At 36.5% G+C, this 20,634-nt stretch overlaps 2 protein-coding genes across 2 annotated transcripts in view; both read right to left on the bottom strand.

Annotated features, from left to right (window-relative positions):
• Window positions 1-3,776: 3,776 nt before the first annotated feature.
• On the bottom strand, window positions 3,777-6,350 carry LOC110932903 (receptor like protein 21-like). The gene is made up of 2 exons (XM_022176154.2): window positions 6,185-6,350; window positions 3,777-6,055 (listed from the first exon to the last, which is right to left on the bottom strand). The coding sequence occupies exons 1-2, from the start codon at window positions 6,348-6,350 to the stop codon at window positions 3,849-3,851; spliced, it is 2,373 nt and encodes a 790-aa protein (XP_022031846.1). The 3' UTR covers window positions 3,777-3,848.
• Window positions 6,351-9,759: 3,409 nt separating this feature from the next.
• Window positions 9,760-20,634, bottom strand: part of LOC110935738 (receptor-like protein 8) — a 55,279-nt gene continuing 44,404 nt past the window's right edge. Inside the window, exons 9-10 of the mRNA XM_035989721.1 lie at window positions 12,180-12,323; window positions 9,760-12,050 (exon numbers count right to left, since the gene is read on the bottom strand). Coding sequence (XP_035845614.1) covers window positions 9,844-12,050; window positions 12,180-12,323 — 2,351 coding nt within the window. The 3' untranslated portion in view covers window positions 9,760-9,843. The remainder of the gene's footprint in view (window positions 12,051-12,179; window positions 12,324-20,634) is intronic.

Here is a 20,634-nt window from a genome sequence, read left to right as displayed (position 1 = left end):
TAGGGCAAATTACACTTTTCGTCCTTTATGTTTATATTAGATTGCAATGAATGACCTTTAACTTTAATAATTACAGTCACAGTCCTCTATTTGTAAAACTCGTTACAATCTACGTCCTTCGGTCCTAACCTTGTTAAAAATTTTCAGTTAAGTTGGCATGTGCCTTGCATATGAGGGCAGTTTAGTAATTTTACTAATCAATTTAACAAAGATAGATAAAAATCTGGTAAATCTATCTCTTTCTACACCTTTGCACTCTCTCCCTCTTCCTTCTCACCTTCTCAATCCATCTTAATCCATCTTCATCTGAGATCTGAATCTCTGGTTTATTACACTAAAAGTCGCTGGAAAAACACCATTACAGATTTGAATCTCTGGTTGTCTTGTTATGGACTAATACCATTGCAAGGTATCTGACTTGTCTCACATCGGTTGTATGGGCAATTCATGTGGGGTTTATATACCAAATGGTCTCTCTCACCCACCAGACTAGTCTTTTGGGTTGAGTTCTCTCGTTTGGTGTGTGACATTGGTATCAGAGCCAGAACTCGGAGTGGTGGCTTGGAGAGAGCCAGCCGTAACCAATGTAGCCGTGACCAACGAGGCTCGGAGTGGTGGCACATGGAGTGGTGGTCTGGAAAGAACCAGTCGTGACCAGCATGGGCGGGACCAACGAGGACGTTGGCCCTTAAGGAGGGTCAATTGTTATGGACTAATACCATTACAAGGTATGGGACTTGTCTGTATGGGCAACTGATGTGGGGTTTATATACCAAATGAGCTCTCACACCCACCAGACTAGTCATTTGGGTTGAGTTCTCTCGTTTGGTATGTAACATGTCTCAAACTGATTTAGGGTTTTGACCCTCCTACAATGGTTGATGGGGGTGTTTTGAGTTTATAGAAGATGCAACGGTGATAGGTGGTACCTAATGATGGTGGTGTTTTGATTTAGAGAGAGGGAGAGAGAGAAAGGGAAAGGGAAAGAGTTTAAAGAGATGGTGGTGGTAGATCTGACAGTGTGGCGGTAGATCTGACGGTATTAGTGAGATCGGATGGTAGTGTTGGTGCAGGTATTTGTTGTGAGTTCTGTTCTGATTCGGATCGTAGGGTATTTATGTACGGAAGGTGGAGAAGTATCTGAATTACCGGAATCATTTCTCAATTTTCGTTTCTTCTTCCTTTTTCTTTGATTATACAGATTCAAAGAAGATCTCATACTCTTGGGTTTTGGTGAAATGACTTATAATTGGTATCAAAGCCTTTGTCCTCATTTTTGTGAAGATTTCAAGCATTATCTGATCATGTTACAAGCAATTTAAAGCAAGTTTAAAGGAAAATCAAGTAAAAATGATTTTTGATAATTCCAGGTTGACATGAATCAATTTGGGTTCCAATTTATTTATTTTCAGGTTCTTTTAGAACATTAGATTTTTTATTTTCAAATTTTGCAAAATTCGGAGTCAAGATGGAGTTGTTTATGACTTTGAGCTGCTACTATGTGGTTTCGGTTAGAAGATGTTCCCCCCAAGATTCATATGTTTGAATACTTGTGAGGTAGTTCATGCAAGCACAATCAAAGTAAGGATTATCAATTATGCAGGAGTTTGCATGATAGTTACATGTATGAACATCAAGTTTACACCTATAACCTCTTAGTTTATGCTTGTAGTTTAGTACGTATAGTAATTTAAAACCTACATTGTGTGTTGTTACTTTGAGCGAGCGTAAACTACCATGCACATTCATGTTCAAGTTTTAGTTTGCCCACAAGGGAAGAGGCAATACGCTGATAAAGGAGAAGATGGTGAAGGTGAAAGCAATCAATACAATGATGTTATGACTAATGATATGGTGAACGCTTTGCATGTTGATATATTCAGTCGCTTCATAATAATTAAAAACAAAGGGAGCTACATTATGGTGTCGACGAATAATAAAGTTTGGGTAGTTTTTGAAGTAGATCATGGCTTTGAATGGCACCATGATCAAGGTTGAGCTTGTTTCATTAAAGCTAACACTATGTTTTCTTACCCTTGTTAAAGAGAAAGTGAGGAGTTTCCTTTAGCTACCAACCCAAACAAATGAGATTAGCCTCTTGATCGATCGATTAGATCGAAGTACAATGGTCTTGATTGAAATATGAGATCAACCCAAGACTATAGCCTTAAAGACGACCAAGGAAAGGAACATTGGTTTTTTTTTTTTTTTTTTTTGTGGTTTGGGTGCCTCTTTTGGAACCTTCACAACGACAATTTGCACCTCTAAACCTACTCCTACTTATCTTGACGTCCTTATTCAAGTTGAAATGCATGAACTTTTTCTCCGCTCGCTTCATGGACCTGCCACACCTACTGTTGCTTTTTGAAATAAAATTACTAATTATTTTGTATTCAAAAACAAAATTCTTACTTCATAAACACATCATTTGTAATGTTATATTTTCTTTAATTCTGTATGTATTGTTCATATTAGGGTTATATGTATTCATATCAAAATTTATATTTATTATGTGTGATGCAAGAAATAATATGAAATATAAAAAATAATTTAAAACTTATAATCGTTATGTCCTTTAAATGCAACCAACCTCAACAATAACATATTTATTTTAAAAACTCATTCAAGTTTATATAAATGGAAAACACATTTTTTCCAAAGAACTCGATCAACTCTATGATTATGTTAAAGTCTTTCATTTTCTATCATCAAACACATGTGATACATGGGTCTATAACCTAGTATTATATAAAATAATTACGAAATCTGATACTTCTTAATAATAAGAAGGGAATAACTAATTTAATATAATAATTTTAGTAATCCTTTAAAACCACAAAATTCAATTCACCATTTGGTTATGAGAAATTTGACCCAACCCGACCCGAAAAAGGTGAATTCATAGAAAAAAAATTCTGGATCCGCTACTGTTTGTAACTATTATGAATTCTAATCCTTTAAATTATGTTGTTTTGAGGCAGATCCAACAGATTTCGAATTATACCATTTGATCCAGTTGACCCAGCAAATAAAGTTGACTTTTCTATCCCATGTTGGTCAGAAACACAAGCATCATTTCCCATCAAAATATTGATGCCAATAGGAGCCGCTAAGCAATTTAGCATTAATACTCTTCGGATTACTGCAATAAACACAATTAAGCATTATTACACAAATTCCCTTGTATTGTGCTTCTCAATGCATCCCTCTGACCCTTTGCCAAGCATGGATAATTTTAATGATGATTTACTACTTGTGACTTCAACTGTAACAAGTTTTTACGACAAGTAGTATACTACCTTGGTGCCCGCCCCATGACTCCAGCACATCCATAACATATGTGTCACTAGTTTATAAGTAATAATAACTCAACTTATCCAAAGTTTTACCTAGTCTTCTTCTACATTATAACACATAAACCAAAAAGTCAAGTATATATACATACGAACACATAGTTTTGTTTTTATTCTGTTACACACTATTAATTAGACCCTACATGTGAAAGAGAATAGAAAGCTTCCTTACTATAAAAGAAGTAAGCTTCCTTACTATAAAAGAAGTAATAATATGTATACATACATTCTTCAACAACTTACCTATGGAATTTCAAAATAAATCCTTTGCAGTTTGGGAGCTAATTTCCAACACGAAATTACATTAAGAATAATTATCCATTACTAATTTCGTTTTGTCAATTAATTTACCCATGTCCATTGGTAAATTTAGGTTGCATGTATTTTGCTTCTTTTCACTCTTCTTTTCAATAATAGGAACCATAGAATCAAGTATAAAAGTATATGAAAACAAGTTGTGTTTATTCTGTCATACACATATTAAACATGTCCTACCTACAAGATCTTCCATACTAGATCACAAAGGAAGTAATAGCATGTATACATACATTCTTCAACGAAGTCAAGCCATCTTCTTTTCCAGTAAGGATTGACACAGAGAAGTGCGATAAATCCCAAGATGAACACAAACCATGTGGAACCAAAACTTCCATAGAATGACGCCATGTCCATATTGTACCATTTCTCATGACTTCTTTCTTCATTGGTTGGTTGGATCATCAATGATTGAATCGTGCATTGATTCTCCAACGGTGGTCCACAAAGAAGAGGATTCCCTTTATAGCTCTCTTTGTTAAAAGTACTAAATTGTGCTTTCATTTCTGGTAGTCTGCCTGATAGATTGTTGTAAGAAACATTGAAAATAGCTAAAGTGTTTAGCTTAATTAGTTCCTGTGGAATGTTCCCAGACAAACTATTAAAAGAAAGGTCCAAACTCTCTATGTTGGCAAGGCTAGAGAAGTTAACTGGAATGGGTCCAGTTAGCTTATTATGAGAGAGGTTGAGGACATGAATTCTGGTCAACAATCCTAGCTCTTCTGGGATATAACCTATTAGTTTATTACAAGATAGATCTAGTCCCGACATGATATCAAGAACGTTACCTTTATAGGCGTAAGAGAGAGTTTTTGTTGTGAACAAAACTTCATCTTGTAATCCTGATACCTCATATGGATGATCTATCATGCTAAACCAACTATTTCGAGGATTCCTATAGCTATATGAACTACTAGGACCAGAAAAATGATCAACATCTGTGAAAGCTTGATAACTTGGACGATTAATATTTTGTAGGCAACCGGGTATTGAACCAGAAAGGAAGTTACCAGATAGATCAAGTAAACTCACATTAGTTAACTGACACAACTGCTTTGGAATATTACCACTGAACTCATTTTTTCCCAAAAGAAGAATCCTAATATTTGACAATTCACCAAGAAATTTAGGAATCCTGCCAAACAATCTGTTGTTGCCAATGTCTAAAGTCAAAATATTGGTCAAATTACAGAAGGAATTGGGTATAGACCCAGTGAATGCATTGGAACCCAAATGAAGATGCTTCAAACTTTCCGAAACTAAGCAGGATGGGATGGATCCTGAAAAGTGATTTTGTGAGATATCAAGAAAAGTGAATGAATTTGTTCCACAAGGAAACTGACCTCCCAACCTATTATTTCTCACCACAAGTTCAGACTCATAACTCATGTTGCTTATCGAATCAGGGATCGAACCAGTGAAAAAGTTGTTGCTAATATCCAAAAGGCTAGGCCCAGATAATATACTCCTTTTATTGTCAAGGTCTCCAATTTTCCCAGAGAAGTAGTTGCTATCTAAGTGAAGGATACTAAGCCTAAGTTTGAAACTTAGGTTTCCAGAAAGTACCTCACCATGAAATATGTTATTTGATAGTTTTAATACCTCCAATCGAGTGAGGTTTGTGAACAATCCAAGTGGTACTTCTCCAGAAAACCTGTTTTGAGATAAATCCAATGTCTCTAGTTCGCTCAAATCACCTATTAAAGACGGGATAGGGCCCTCCAAATAATTCCCAGATAAATTCAAACGAGTTATAGAGGGAAGGGACTTTTGTATCTCTTTAGGAATGGCACCTTTCATGAGATTTCCAGACATATCCAACCATCTTGTATTAGGATTCCTGTAAAATGGCTTAGAAAATACACCACCAAATGAGTTGTTCATTAGACTAAGAAATTCTAGCATTGTGTTATTTTTCATCAACCAAGTTGGAATATCTCCCTCCATTGAGTTATGCGACATGTCTAGTTTCTTTAACCTGTGTTGTTGAAGTAGAAAGCTAGGAACAACACTTCCTTTATGCATGTTGATATTACAATTTGATAACGCAAGACCTTTCAACTGGAACATAGGATTCCAACCTCTAGGCTCTTCTGTTTCCACCTCGAACTTGTCATTGTCACTTATGAATCCAACAACCTCAAGGTTTTTGAGGTTGGAGAACGAGCTGAATGAGAAGGAACCTTCAAATTTGTTATGACTGAAATCCACATACTCGAGAGATGTAAGATTAGCAATCAGAGATGGCGGAAGTGTTCCTATGAATTGATTTGAAGAAATATCAAGGAACTTAAGAGACGATAGCATGTTGAAACATTCGGGCAGCTTTCCAGTGAACATGTTGTCTTTAAGATTCAATTCTTGAAGGTTCTTTAACTCACACAAGCCTGTTAAAGAGAAAATTATGGTTCATAGTTCATGTGTAAAACTAACTTGCACATGCATGGCTATTCAAATTAGAAAGATTAACCATTGAAGAAAGATAGTGTCTAAGCATTTTGCTTTAGACAACTTACCATGATCTAATGATCCGTTCAGATTATTGTACGCCAATGAGATAACTTTAAGAGAAGATAATGCCTTTATTGTTGATGGGATGTTTCCAACAAAATGGTTGTCTTCCAGATCTAAGACCTCAAGATGGTGGAAAGATGCCAAAGCTATATAAAAATAACAAGACATGATTATATATATTAATACTTGAAAAACAGTTACAGCTCAATGTTTACAAATGCTCTCTGTAAACTCTCTCTCTCTCTAGTTCTCTCGTGTGTGTGTTCTCTCACACTTGTGTTCTCTCTTGTGTTCTCTACTTTTTGTTCTGTCTTCAGTCTGTTTATATACACACAGCAACACAGCATCGACGAAACAGAACTCGGCGAAATGCATGATCATCGACGAAACAGAAGGGCAGTCGACGAAACAAGATCAAGGTCGACGAAACAGGTTTGTTTCGTCGACAACATCTCTGTTTCGCCGACTTGGGCTTTGGCCCAAAACAGTTAAGGCCCATGTCGCATTCTGATTGGCCCACAATTCATGTCACATGCACGCACACGATTCTGATTCAACTTGTTTCAGATTTGTGAAGTTTAGTCAAAGTTATGACATCATCATGATGTCATGATGATGTGTCAAGCGTGAAACGTTCTCGACTCTCCGTGCTTCGGGTGTCGAACTCTGGGGCGCACGACAGAGGAATGTCGTGACGTCGGGCTTGAGCCGAACCTAACCGTGTCGAATCGAAGTTGAACCGAACCGAGTCGAACTGAGTCGAGTCGCGTCCACAAAAGGTGTATCAACATCGATCGATTAGATCGAGGTACAATGGTCCTGATTGAAATGTGAGATCAGCCCAAGACTATAGCCTTAAAGAGACCAAGGAAAGGAACATTGGTTTTTATGTGGTTTGGGTGCCTCTTTTGGAACTTTCTCAACGATAATTTGCACCTCTAAACCTACTCCTACTTATCGTGACGTCCTTATTCAAGTTGAAACACATGAACTTTTTCTCCACTCGCTTCATGGACCTGCCACACCTACGGTTGCTTTTTGAAATAAAATTTACTAATTATTTTGTATTCAAAAACAAAATTCTTACTTCGTAAACGCAGCATGAGTAATGTTATATTTTCTTTAATTTTTTATGTATAGATCATATTAGGGTTATATGTATTCATATCAAAATTTGTATTTATTATGTGTGATGCATGAAATAATATGAAATATGAAATATAAAAAATAATTTAAAACTTAATCGCTATGTCATTCAAATGCAACCAACCTCAACAATAACATATTTATTTTAAAAAACTCATTCAAATTTATATATATGGAAAACACATTTTTTTTCCCAAAGAACTCGATCAACTCTATGATTATCTTAAAGTCTTTCATTTTCTATCATCAAACACATGTGATACATGGGTCTATAACCTAGTATTATATAAAATAATTACAAAATCTGATACTTCTTAATAATAAGAAGGGAATAACTAATTTAATATAATAATTTTAATAATCGTTTAAAAACACAAAATTCAATTCAGCATTTGGTTGTGAGAAATTTGACCCAACCCGACCCGAAAAAGGTGAATCCATAGAAAAAAAAAAATCTTAGATCCGCTACTATTTTGTAACTATTATGAATTCTAGGGGTAAGATCAAATAAAAAGTTTATTTTGCCTAAGTAGGATGAGAAGGAATTTTAACCATTCATTTTTCAAATCAATGGTTAAGATTAAAGTGTAGGAGAAAGAAGAAGTGCAAGGGTATCTTGCTAAAATCATATTTACGGACTTTCTCTCTCCACATGGAAGGCACATGCATATTCCACCCTCATTTTTTAAATGTTCATAACTTTTTTATACGACCTTATTTTTTCATAAAAATTTCACCATAAAATCGAGCGTCTTTTTATCTTTAATTTGAGTACCATATTGCTATATAAAATATGAAGACTAAAAAAACCCACCAAAATATGTTGTATTTCTATGTTGTATAACATTTTTTTGTGCTATATTTTTATACTTTATTTTTATGCTAAATTTTTTGTGCTATATTTTTTTGCTTTAATTTTTTTTTCTCATTTTTTTGTGCTAGATTTTTTTGTACTACATTTTTTTCTGACTTTTTTCGTGCTAGATTTTTTTGTGCTAGATTTTTTTGTTGTATTCTTAAAAAAACAAAAGGGGTGCCACCTGTCATTTTCACTCCTATTTATAAGGACCAAAATGTCCTTCCATCCTACTAATTAGGAGTGCCACATGTTATCAGCACAATCCTTCTTAGGCTACTTAGGCAAAATCAATTTTTTAGTGGATCCTTCCCATGAATTCTAATCCTTTAAGTTATGTTGTTTTTGGGCAGATCCAACAGATTTCGAATTATACCATTTGATCCAGTTGACCCAGCAAATAAAGTTGACTTTTCTATCCCATGTTGGTCCGAAACACAAGCATCTTTTTTCCATCAAAATAGTGATGCCAATTGGACCCGCTAAGCAATTTAGCATTATTACTCTTCGGATTACTGCAATAAACACAATTTAGCATTCTCAATGCATCCCTTTGACCCTTTGCCAAGCATGAATGATTTTAATGATGATATACTACTTGTGACTTCAACTGTAACAAGTTTTTACGACATGCAGTATACTACCTTGGTGCCCGTCCCACGACTCCAGCACATCCATAACATATGTGTCACTAGATTATAAGTAATAATAACTCAACTTATCCAAAGTTTTACCCTTACTACCTATGTTTTGATGGCTCCAACACATCATATCTTCAACTGGCAGTGGTATTTCTCATGAATACCGATCTGCTTCCATCTCCAATAACCCAACCCTCAATCCCTAAAACACAATGTCAAGCAAGACTCACAGCTGACACTAGCTATAAGACATAGGGCTCCCTTGCATAGGCAGTCCAGAGAAAATTAAAATAAACAAGAAGAAAAAGAAAATACATCAAAATGCCTATACAAGTGTCCATCTTTATCTCTCCAGGGATTGTGACAAAAATCAGCGGTTGTATTAAGAAAAACTATATATTGCTAATTTCATTTATAAAATGGCTTCAGATTTTTCCCTGTTCGTAAATTTCAATTCCATTTTGCTAGTTTTCAGTAGCGCTTATTGTATAAGTAGGATTTAAAAACACTTATACCTAGTCTTCTTCTACATTATAACACATAAACCAAAAAGTCAAGTATATATACATACGAACACATATTTTTTTGTTTATTCTGTTACACGCTATTAATTAGACCCTACATGTGAAAGAGCGTAGAAAGCTTCCTTACTATAAAAGAAGTAATAATATGTATACATACATTCTTCAACAACTTACCTATGGAATTTCAAATAAATCCTTTGCAATTATTTCCAACATGGAATTACATTAAATAGCAATGGAGTGACAGAAATTGGTTCATTCTTTAAGAAAAAATTATCCATTACTAATTTCGTTTGTCAATTAATTTACCAACGGAGTTCCGGCTATTTTATAATATTATAAGAAAGTAGCAACTTCCATTGGTAAATTTAGGTTGCATGTATTTTGCATGTTTTCACTCTTCTTTTCAATAATAGGAAACATAGAATCAAGTATAAAAGTATATGAAAACAAGTTGTGTTTATTCTGTCATACACATATTAAACATGTCCTACCTACAAGGGCTTCCATACTAGATCACAAAGGAAGTAACAGCATGTATACATACATTCTTCAACGAAGTCAAGCCATCTTCTTTTCCAGTAAGGATTGACGCAGAGAAGTGCGATAAATCCCAAGATGAACACAAACCATGTGGAACCAAAACTTCCATAGAATGACGCCATGTCCATATTGTACCATTTCTCATGACTTCTTTCTTCATTGGTTGGTTGGATTATCAATGATTGAATTGTGCATTTATTCTCCAACGGCAGTCCACAAAGAAGAGGATTCCCTTTATAGCTCTCTTTGTTAAAGGTACTAAATTGTGCTTTCATTTCTGGTAGTCTGCCTGATAGATTGTTGTAAGAAACATTGAAAATAGCTAAAGCGTTTAGCTTAATTAGTTCCTGTGGAATGTTTCCAGACAGACTATTAAAAGAAAGGTCCAAACTCTCTATGTTGGCAAGGCTAGAGAAGTTAACTGGAATGGGTCCAATTAGCTTATTATGAGAGAGGTTGAGGACATGAATTCCGGTCAACAATCCTAGCTCTTCGGGGATATAACCTATTAGTTTATTACAAGATAGATCTAGTCCCGACATGATATCAAGAACGTTACCTTTGTAGGCGTAAGAGAGAGTTTTTGTTGTGAACAAAACTTCATCTTGTGTTCCTGATACCTCATATGGATGATCTATTATGCTAAACCAACTATTTCGAGGATTCCGATAGCTATATCCACTACCAGTACCATGAAATTGATCAACAGCTGTGAAAGCTTGATAACTTGGACGATTAATATTTTGTAGGCAACCGGGTATTGAACCAGAAAGGAAGTTACTAGATAGATCAAGTAAACTCACATTAGTTAACTGACACAACTGCTTTGGAATATTACCACTGAACTCATTTTTTCCCAAAAGAAGAATCCTAATATTTGACAATTCACCAAGAAATTTAGGAATCCTGCCAAACAATCTGTTATTGCCAATGTCTAAAGTCAAAATATTGGTCAAATTACAGAAGGAATTGGGTATAGACCCAGTGAATGCGTTGGAACCCAAATGAAGATGCTTCAAACTTTCCGAAACTAAGCAGGATGGGATGGATCCTGAAAAGTGATTTTGTGAGATATCAAGAAAAGTGAATGAATTTGTTCCACAAGGAAACTGACCTCCCAACCTATTATTTCTCACCACAAGTTCAGACTCATAACTCATGTTGCTTATCCAACCAGGGATCGAACCAGTGAAAAAGTTGTTGCTAATATCCAAAAGGCTAGGCCCAGATAATATACTCCTTTTATCATCAAGGTCTCCAATTTTCCCAGAGAAGTAGTTGCCATCTAAGTGAAGGATACTAAGCCTAAGTTTGAAACTTAGGTTTCCAGAAAGTACCTCACCATGAAATATGTTATTTGATAGTTTTAATACCTCCAATCGAGTGAGGTTTGTGAACAATCCAAGTGGTACTTCTCCAGAAAACCTGTTTTGAGATAAATCCAATGTCTCTAGTTCGCTCAAATCACCTATTAAAGACGGGATAGGGCCCTCCAAATAATTCCCAGATAAATTCAAACGAGTTATAGAGGGAAGGGACTTTTGTATCTCTTTAGGAATGGCACCTTTCATGAGATTTCCAGACATATCCAACCATCTTGTATTAGGATTCCTGTAAAATGGCTTAGAAAATACACCACCAAATGAGTTGTTCATTAGACTAAGAAATTCTAGCATTGTGTTATTTTTCATCAACCAAGTTGGAATATCTCCCTCCATTGAGTTATGCGACATGTCTAGTTTCTTTAACCTGTGTTGTTGAAGTAGAAAGCTAGGAACAACACTTCCTTTATGCATGTTGATATTACAATTTGATAACGCAAGACCTTTCAACTGGAACATAGGATTCCAACCTCTAGGCTCTTCTGTTTCCACCTCGAACTTGTCATTGTCACTTATGAATCCAACAACCTCAAGGTTTTTGAGGTTGGAGAACGAGCTGAATGAGAAGGAACCTACAAATTTGTTATGACTGAAATCCACATACTCGAGAGATGTAAGATTAGCAATCAGAGATGGCGGAAGTGTTCCTATGAATTGATTTGAAGAAATATCAAGGAACTTAAGAGACGATAGCATGTTGAAACATTCGGGCAGCTTTCCAGTGAACATGTTGTCTTTAAGATTCAATTCTTGAAGGTTCTTTAACTCACACAAGCCTGTTAAAGAGAAAATTATGGTTCATAATTCATGTGTAAAACTAACTTGCACATGCATGGCTATTCAAATTAGAAAGATTAACCATTGAAGAAAGATAGTGTCTAAGCATTTTGCTTTAGACAACTTACCATGATCTAATGATCCGTTCAGATTATTGTACGCCAATGAGATAACTTTAAGAGAAGATAATGCCTTTATTGTTGATGGGATGTTTCCAACAAAATGGTTGTCTTCCAGATCTAAGACCTCAAGATGGTGGAAAGATGCCAAAGCTATATAAAAATAACAAGACATGATTATATATATAGGTTACTAAAAATTACTAAAATTTGGTGACAAGGCAAGATAACTTCGAGCTCAATGTTATTAGCATGTGGTAACCATATAAAATAGTTTATATATCGACTTTTCATTTACATTTTTTATTGTTAACGGATTGTGATATTTGTTTCACCAAAAGAATGTCCCGTTTGTGGTGTGCACATATAATGTATATATGTGTGGGCGTTTGGGGGCAAAAGTGAAATGGTACTAACTTTAACGCTATATTACTAATTTCGTGAAAAGCGGCGGATGGTTAATTATGAATCATATGGTGACGTTAATAGCTGAAAGACAGGGGGTACATGCACCAATCAGTCTTTGTCCTTTGTCCTGATTGTTTGAGTATTATGTCTCTTAGGTCCAAGGCTTGATACAAAACTACAATTGAGCTGGGGGTCTCACTGGAAGCAGTCTCTCTATTCTTACGGGGTAGAGGTAAGGTTGTCTACATTAGGGGTGTTCATCAAATCGAATATCGAATTTTCGAATTATTCGAATCGAATTGTTCGAATAATTTTTATTTGTCCTTGAATTCGTATTCGATTCGAATTCGATTAAAACCTATCGAATTCGAATTGAATTCGTATTCGAATAAAAAAACCCAATTCGTATTCGATTAAAATTTCAAATTCGAATCGAATTCGAATAAAACTAGAATTCGATTAATTCAGATTCTTTAAAACATGTATAAAACTATAAAAATGAAACATAAATTTTAAATCAGCCATAAAACACGAAATCACATTAAAAAGTTTCAAATAAAATACCACAAGTCTAAAATTCAAAACTAGAAGCCGGGAATAATCACTCCACATTATAAGTTAATATTTTTATGTTTAGAAATCTATTGATGGATTTGTTAATTAGGTTTTACTTATGTGTCATGTAATGGATAATTTTAATACTTGGATAAAATAGAAAAGAATTTATAGTATTGCTTAATAAAAGTTATAAATTTTGTTATATATAAAAATAATAATTAAAAATGTATAATTTTTATTAGAATTTCGAATCGAATCGAATTTGAAATTATAAATTCGTATTCGATTCGTATTCCATTTACTTGACTCGAATTGAATCGAATTCGAATTCGAATTCTTATAATTGAAACGAATTCTTGATAATCGAATCGAATTTAAACGAATTTCGAATTTTTCGAATTCGAAACGAATCCTGAACACCCCTAGTCTACATCTACCCTCCTCAGACCTTACCTTAGCTTTGCTATTGATGAGATATACTGAGTATGATCATGTTTCACCAAAAGATCACTCAAAAAAAGGAAAAAAACAAACAATAAGGTCACCATTAAATTGAAAAAGAAGTAAACTATACAAAAGTTTCAAATAATGGAAGGAAATGAAAGTTGAAGGACTATGAAGTTTGAAGGCTTATTGGCATGAAACTATATAGATGATGGAGGAGAGCTTAAACATTGAAACAAGTTGCAAAAAAATATAATAGGACATTATTTTGGTTGATCAAATTAGATTGATTCTTTATTATTGTCAACGGAGAATCTTAGTTAGGGCTAGGGGAGACTGCCCCCTTGTGTTTTTGCTTCCAAGTGTAAATTTTACTGAAAATTTTATATGTATAGAAAATCCTCCCTGCTCATAGTTCTTGCTTCACAGTAGACATAACATAGTTCTATGTTATAACCACCACAAGTGGCCTAGTGGTGGAGTGACTTGGGTTCTCCAATGGAGACCCAAGTTCAATTCCCATTACTGTCACTTTGGTGGCCACCGACACCCGCTTTAAAGCCGGACCGAGGACACCCGAGGTCTCGGGTTCGAAACATGTTTCTTACCCCTCTTTGATGGCTATGGGTATTTGCCGCCAGGGATCCTTGTCAGGGGTACCGTGCAACTACCCTTTTTTTAGTTCTATGTTATAGTTTTAACAAATTGTGAGGTGTGTAATAAAGTGTTAGTGTTACAAAATGATTGACAGGTGTGTAATAAAATGGTTGAAAGGTGCACGATGCATTGCCTTATATAGGCAGAGAAAAAAATCTATATATATGTAGGTCCCTCTCGAGGATGAGGTTCAACCTTAACCTTGTTACATTAACACACTAGCAAGTGCGGAATCCAAGCTAGAGTGCAAACCGGGATGAAACAAGCACAAACACAAGACACACAAATTTCACCGATTAACACCACTTGTATTAATGCAATGAAAGGTTCGGTTACAAGCTCAATGTTTACAAATCAGTTTTGCAAACTCTCTGTGTGTGTGTGTTCTGGACAGAATGCTCTCTCTATCTCTCGTGTCTATCTCTGTCTATGTGTGTGTCACACTAAGGAACACACTGCATGGGTATATATATACCCAGCACAGATTGTCTGTCCGAAGAATCAGATAGATGATCGAAGGATCATCTATCGATGTTAAACCTGTCGAAAGATCTACCTTAGACTCGAATGATGATCTATCGAGCATCCATCGAAGGTTCATCTTTCGAGCTCATCGAAGGATCTAAACTATCCTTCGATGAGTCATCCTTCGACACAGACATTACAACCATTTTCTAACTGTTTGGCCAAGTCAAACCAGGAGGATGGTTGAATTGGTCAAACTTACAAGACTAACAAAGACATCGTTGTACATCATGACCGAATACAGACAAAGTACAGACACAAGTGCACCAACAAACTCCCCCTTGGCTGTAGCTTTGTCTCGATCTTGACCATCTTTGATCTTCGTGTCTTCAAGACTCTGATGTCCTTTCAAGTCTTCAATGTCGGAGGATCTTCAAAGTCTTCACGTCTTGAAAGCAGAAAGTGTATCAACAAACTACCCGTATCATGTAAACTATCCTTCGATGAGTCATCCTTCGACACAGACATTACAACCATTTTCTAACTGTTTGGCCAAGTCAAACCAGGAGGATGGTTGACTTGGTCAAACTTACAAGACTAACATAGACATCGTTGTACATCATGACCGAATACAGACAAAGTACAGACACAAGTGCACCAACAAACTCCCCCTTGGCTGTAGCTTTGTCTCGATCTTGACCATCTTTGATCTTCGTGTCTTCAAGACTCTGATGTCCTTTCAAGTCTTCAATGTCGGAGGATCTTCAAAGTCTTCACGTCTTGAAAGCAGAAAGTGTATCAACAAACTACCCGTATCATGTAGGAAGTGTGTTGACAAACTCCCCCTTAACATAAGCTCTCCCTTGAGTTATGCTCGTGAAATGCTTGATCTTTATGAAATGAGATCCTTGTGGTGTTTATGATGGTCAGCGGCAACTCGATCATTTTCATCACTTGAGTGCCTTCACGTCGTGTCTTCATTCCGAAGCTTGTCATCGACCATGTTCTCCTTGCCTTTAGAATCTGCACATGCAAGAAATCTAAACGCGTAATGAGAACAACTGCTTGGAATATAGTTATTATAAACAAATGACACACGTATGACCATGTCACAATCAAACACCGTCCGACAGTTTGAAAGTTTAATAAATTTGTCAGTTTTAATTTCTAACTTTCAAAACTTGCAAATTTCGACCGTTTATGAAGATTTAGTCAATTCGGTTTTCGTTCAGGTTTCAGGCAACGAAGACTTGAGCTCCAACATCGTACGATCGAAAATAAAGTAGAAATAAAATCTTTTTGGCTTTTATGAAGTTTATATTAAAACTCACTTAAAGTCTTTTTGGTATTTTTAATATTTTGAAATGTAAGGACTGAAAGCAGTAAATAAATATATATACATACATACATTCTTTTTGCGAGTTTCGAGGGTAAGAGAATCATATCAGTGTACGGTCATGCCAAAACGCTCTTGTTGTTCAGTTAGTTAACATTAAGATAAGCATCCTATAACAATTATCGGTATTGTTGTCCACTTAAGCTCAACTTATCAGATGTAATCATGGCGAGAGGATACGTTAAGGTATGATTTATACTTACCGACCGGTGTTCATCCACATCACGACACATTCCCGTATCAAGGTATGCACGAGGGTTCATCTTAACGGTGAGTATACCGATTATCATCTGTTTGACCGTATATGGTGTGAGATTCTCACTTATTTTATTTTGAAAACAAGCCCTATGTGATATAATCACTTATTGATGAGGAACTTGATTTTCATATGCATGAGGGCACAGGAGCAAGTCCGTGAACAGGTCAGTACTTTCGTACAGCAGAGAGACGAACTTGACTCCCGGATAAATGTGATATTTTATCACTTATTTGGTATGGACATGTGATTGTTGATCACTTATTGAGGTCGAATGCAGTATGAATATGTACACGTATGTATAGTATCATGGAAGATCTAGACTTGCGTCCCCGTACTTTTTCGAAAAAGATACAACCATGATACCCAGATGATAAGCAGCATAAAGACAGAATATCTCAGAACCTCGACAATCTATCAAACGAAATTTCGGTACTAAGACCATATGCCAATGAATGGTTCCCACCTGGTCTTCAGTCGATTTAAGATTTATATCACCCTGCACACTTTAAAATGATTGAGAGCCTACCGATACATCTTATATAGAGCTGCTTATCATTTTTCATTTAAGGGTTTAAAGAGATTTGGATAGACCACTGATGCACTATCACTTTCTCTTTTGCTCGCCAGGAAACTCATTTTTGATTTTCAATTGTTTTTGGGTTTTGAAATTTTTTAATGTTTTTGGATTTTCAGATTTTGGATTTACTCCCCCTAAAATCAATAAACTAAGATAAAATTTAAAACACAAAGGTATTTACAAAAAGGATTTTCCGATGTTGGTTTTACTCTGGCTTGACCTTAATGCCGTTTACCAATAATAAAAAGTCAAATCTTGATTTGTCAAATGCTTTGGTAAAGAGGTCGGCACGTTGGTCATCGGTGTGTACCTTAACAACATCGATTAGCCTTTTATCAAAGCAATCACGTATGAAGTTTTATCAAAGCAATCACGTATGAAGTGATATTTGATCTTGATGTGTTTGGTCTTTGAGTGCTGCACAGGATTTCTAGTGATCTGTAATGCAGCAGAATTATCAACGTAAATAGGAGTAGTTAGGAATTCAAAACCGTAGTCGCGTAATTGTTGTTGGATCCAAAGAACTTGGGAGCAACAACTTGAGGCAGCAATGTATTCAGCTTCGCATGTTGATGTGGCGACGCACGTCTGTTTCTTGGGCTGCCATGTGACTAGGCGATTTCCTAAAAACTGGCATCCAGCTGTTGTAGATTTGCCATCGATTTTGCATCCGCCAAAATCAGAATCACTGAAAGCGACCAATTCAAAGTTATTATCCCTAGGGTACCATAGACCGTTGTCAGGGTAACCCTTCAAATAACGAAAAATCCTTTTTACAACTGCAAGATGTGAGGCCTTCGGGTTGACTTGATATCTGGCAAGCAGGCACGTTGGGTACATTATGTCTGGCCTTGATGCTATGAGGTACATAAGAGATCCGATCATTGCGCGGTAGTACGAGGGGCTAACAGCTTCACCCTTCAAGTCTGGAGTAATTCCGTGATTTTGTGGCAGTGGGGTACCAATGGGCGCTGCATCAGACATCTGGAACCAGCTCAAGATGTCACCAACATATTTAGTCTGATGGATGAATATCCCAGATTCAGTTTGTTGCACTTGTAGGCCCAAGAAAAAGGTCATTTCTCCCATAGCACTCATCTCGAATTTATCCTGCATAATGCGCTCGAAATTCCTACACAAGACATCATTAGTAGAACCAAAAATAATATCATCAACATATACCTGTACCAAAGAAGATCTCCATCTTGTTCTTTGATGAAAAGAGTACAGTCGATAAGCCCTCTCCGAAAACCGTTCTCCAGCAGATAATTTGATAAGGTTGCGTACCAAGCTCGCGGTGCTTGATGAAGACCATAGAGAGCTTTGTTGAGCAACCAAAACCGATCGGGATGGATAGGATCTTCAAAACCTGGAGGCTGTTAGACATACAACTCTTCTTCAACCACACCGTGTAAGAATGCACTTTTGACGTCCATCTAATAAACCTTGAATCCTTTGAAAGATGCATAGGCTAGAAAGATTCGAATTGCCTCGAAAGGGCTTATCGGTTTTAACCATATCGGTTTTAATTGCTTTTTCAATCTTCTTGACCTGTTGGCGTTTCTGTTTCCTTTCCCTTTCTTCTACAAGGCGGGGATCTTGTTTTACAGAAACAGATCGCTTACGGTGAGTTGGGTCACGGGGAACATCAACCTTTTCTTTTTGCTTATGAAGATATGGGCAATTTCGAATTATATGCCCAATTGTTCCACACTCAAAACATGATCTTCGTTCAACAAACCCCGAAGTATCATGTGTTCGTCTAGCCGATGATGATGAACTTTGTGAACCCGAGGTACTAGGTTTTGAACTGCTTGGTTCATTTCTTTTCTGTACGATTGCTTTCTTAACAAAATCTAAGTTAGGTTTGTTTTCAAACGTTTCAATTTTGTCCGTTCCCGTCGATTTCACAAAGTTAACATTTTTCTTCTTCTTTTGGTTCGGCTTCTTTTGTGCTTGAGCTGGTGATTTTCCTTTTGGCTTGGTGTGATTTTGCTGTTTTGGCACTGTTGGTAATTTCTTGTTGCCAAATTGTTTTCGAACTTCGGCCTTTGGAATAGGAGGACACTGTGTAACTGTAACATGTGGTCCTGTCTTTCCCAAAAACTTACTCGTCGAATTTTCAAATACTTTACTGATTAAGGATTGATTAACATTCTTAATGGGAAAATCTTTGTCTGAGTAAATTTGTCATCACCAACAAGAGTGTACAGCAAGTTCACACTCTCCGACTCTTTCTCAGACGAGGGCTCGATTGCAACAGTCTTAGCGGGTTTTGCAGGAGGATCACATAGAATGTAATTCTCAAGAGGTATGTCCTCATCTTTGACTACCGCATCAGACTTTGCTGGGATAGCATCATCAGATTCATCATCAGAAGAATCAGCATCCTCAATAATGACTGGAGGATCCTGATTCGGTTCAGCAGAAGACACACAAGTATCTGCTGAAGTATCTGAATCTGGTGATACTTCTTTCTTGTATCCAAGCCCTGTAGCAAACTCCTTCACATCTAGAGGAACAGATGGTTCAAAGAACACTCTATCCTCTTCATCAGGCATGGCATCATAGTTGTGTCTAACTGGTGGTGGACATTTTTTATAGCCAATGCATGTGACATCCCTTTTCTCCTTCTGAACGTCAATGATGTGATCCAACACATAGCTAGAGCTCAAATAACTGTCTAGCTTAAGTTGGATCGCATCACTTTCGGTTTTCACACAAGCCATCTCTTTTTGCATAATCTCAAGGCGAGATATATACAAATTAATGTCAGTTTGTTTTCTTGAAACCATTTTTGTCAGTTCAGTTTTATCTTTCTTTAATGTTTCAATTACTGACTTAAATTCCTTTTCATGGTTTTCGTAAAACATGTTGGCTTCAGTGCATTTTGAAAGATCCACAGTTAATTTCTGATTGTGGATGAATGTCACATCATATTTCTCTTGCAAAGCCTCGTGTTTGCTTTGCAAGTCACACCAGTTATCCTTTAAAGAAACATGTTTGTCTTGCAAGTCAAACAAACTAGCTTGTAAAGCATCATGTTTGCCTTGCAACTCAGACATGTTTGCCTCTAAATCAGCACATTTAACATGTAAACTATCACAGTTATCACAATTAACAGCAGTGGGTTCATCGACACATACCTGACTTGATGAACTGCCGACATTAGCCATAAAGGCTGAATGGAGAAAAGACGAAGAATAAGCAGCTTGATCCACCAGAATAGATTTTCTATCAGTTCTTGCTGCGGCTTCCTCCAAAAGCTCATCAATATTTGCATCAACTGAAGCACTTGATGTCTCACCCACATTCTCATCGCCTGAACTTGAGGATTCTTCATCTGAACTCCTGCTATAACCCGAAGAGTATTCATCCTCAGAAGATTCACCACCATTGGCGGAAGATTCTCCACCACTGGTGTGAGCTAGATCCTCCACAACCTTAGCAAAGCATGCTGTTCCATCTTGAATATCACTACTCAACTGAATAGACCAGTCGCAACCTTCATCTACTTGAACCACAAGTGCCTGGTTGGCATTTGATGGTCCCACTTGGCTCTGGTTGTTAACAGGTACCAATGTACGCTCAGTGCTCCTTGCTTGGTTCTGATTTGCCCTGTTCCCTGGACCTCTGAAGGGATTTTGGTTCCCATGTTGAGATGGCCTCGTACATTCACGTTTGAAATGTCCACGTTCAC

The sequence above is a fragment of the Helianthus annuus genome, chromosome 4 (assembly GCF_002127325.2).
Source record: "Helianthus annuus cultivar XRQ/B chromosome 4, HanXRQr2.0-SUNRISE, whole genome shotgun sequence".
Classification (NCBI taxonomy): Eukaryota; Viridiplantae; Streptophyta; class Magnoliopsida; order Asterales; family Asteraceae; genus Helianthus; species Helianthus annuus.
This window is presented reverse-complemented; position numbering and strand designations above follow the sequence as displayed.

What these genes read in the sequence shown, in the direction of transcription:
- LOC110932903 (XM_022176154.2), bottom strand. Translation starts at nt 6,350, where the DNA reads ATGTCTTGTTATTTTTATATAGCTTTGGCATCTTTCCACCATCTTGAG. An exon ending in GAACGGATCATTAGATCATG is followed by an intron (nt 6,056 to 6,184) that starts GTAAGTTGTCTA and finishes TCTCTTTAACAG; the next exon opens with GCTTGTGTGAGTTAAAGAAC.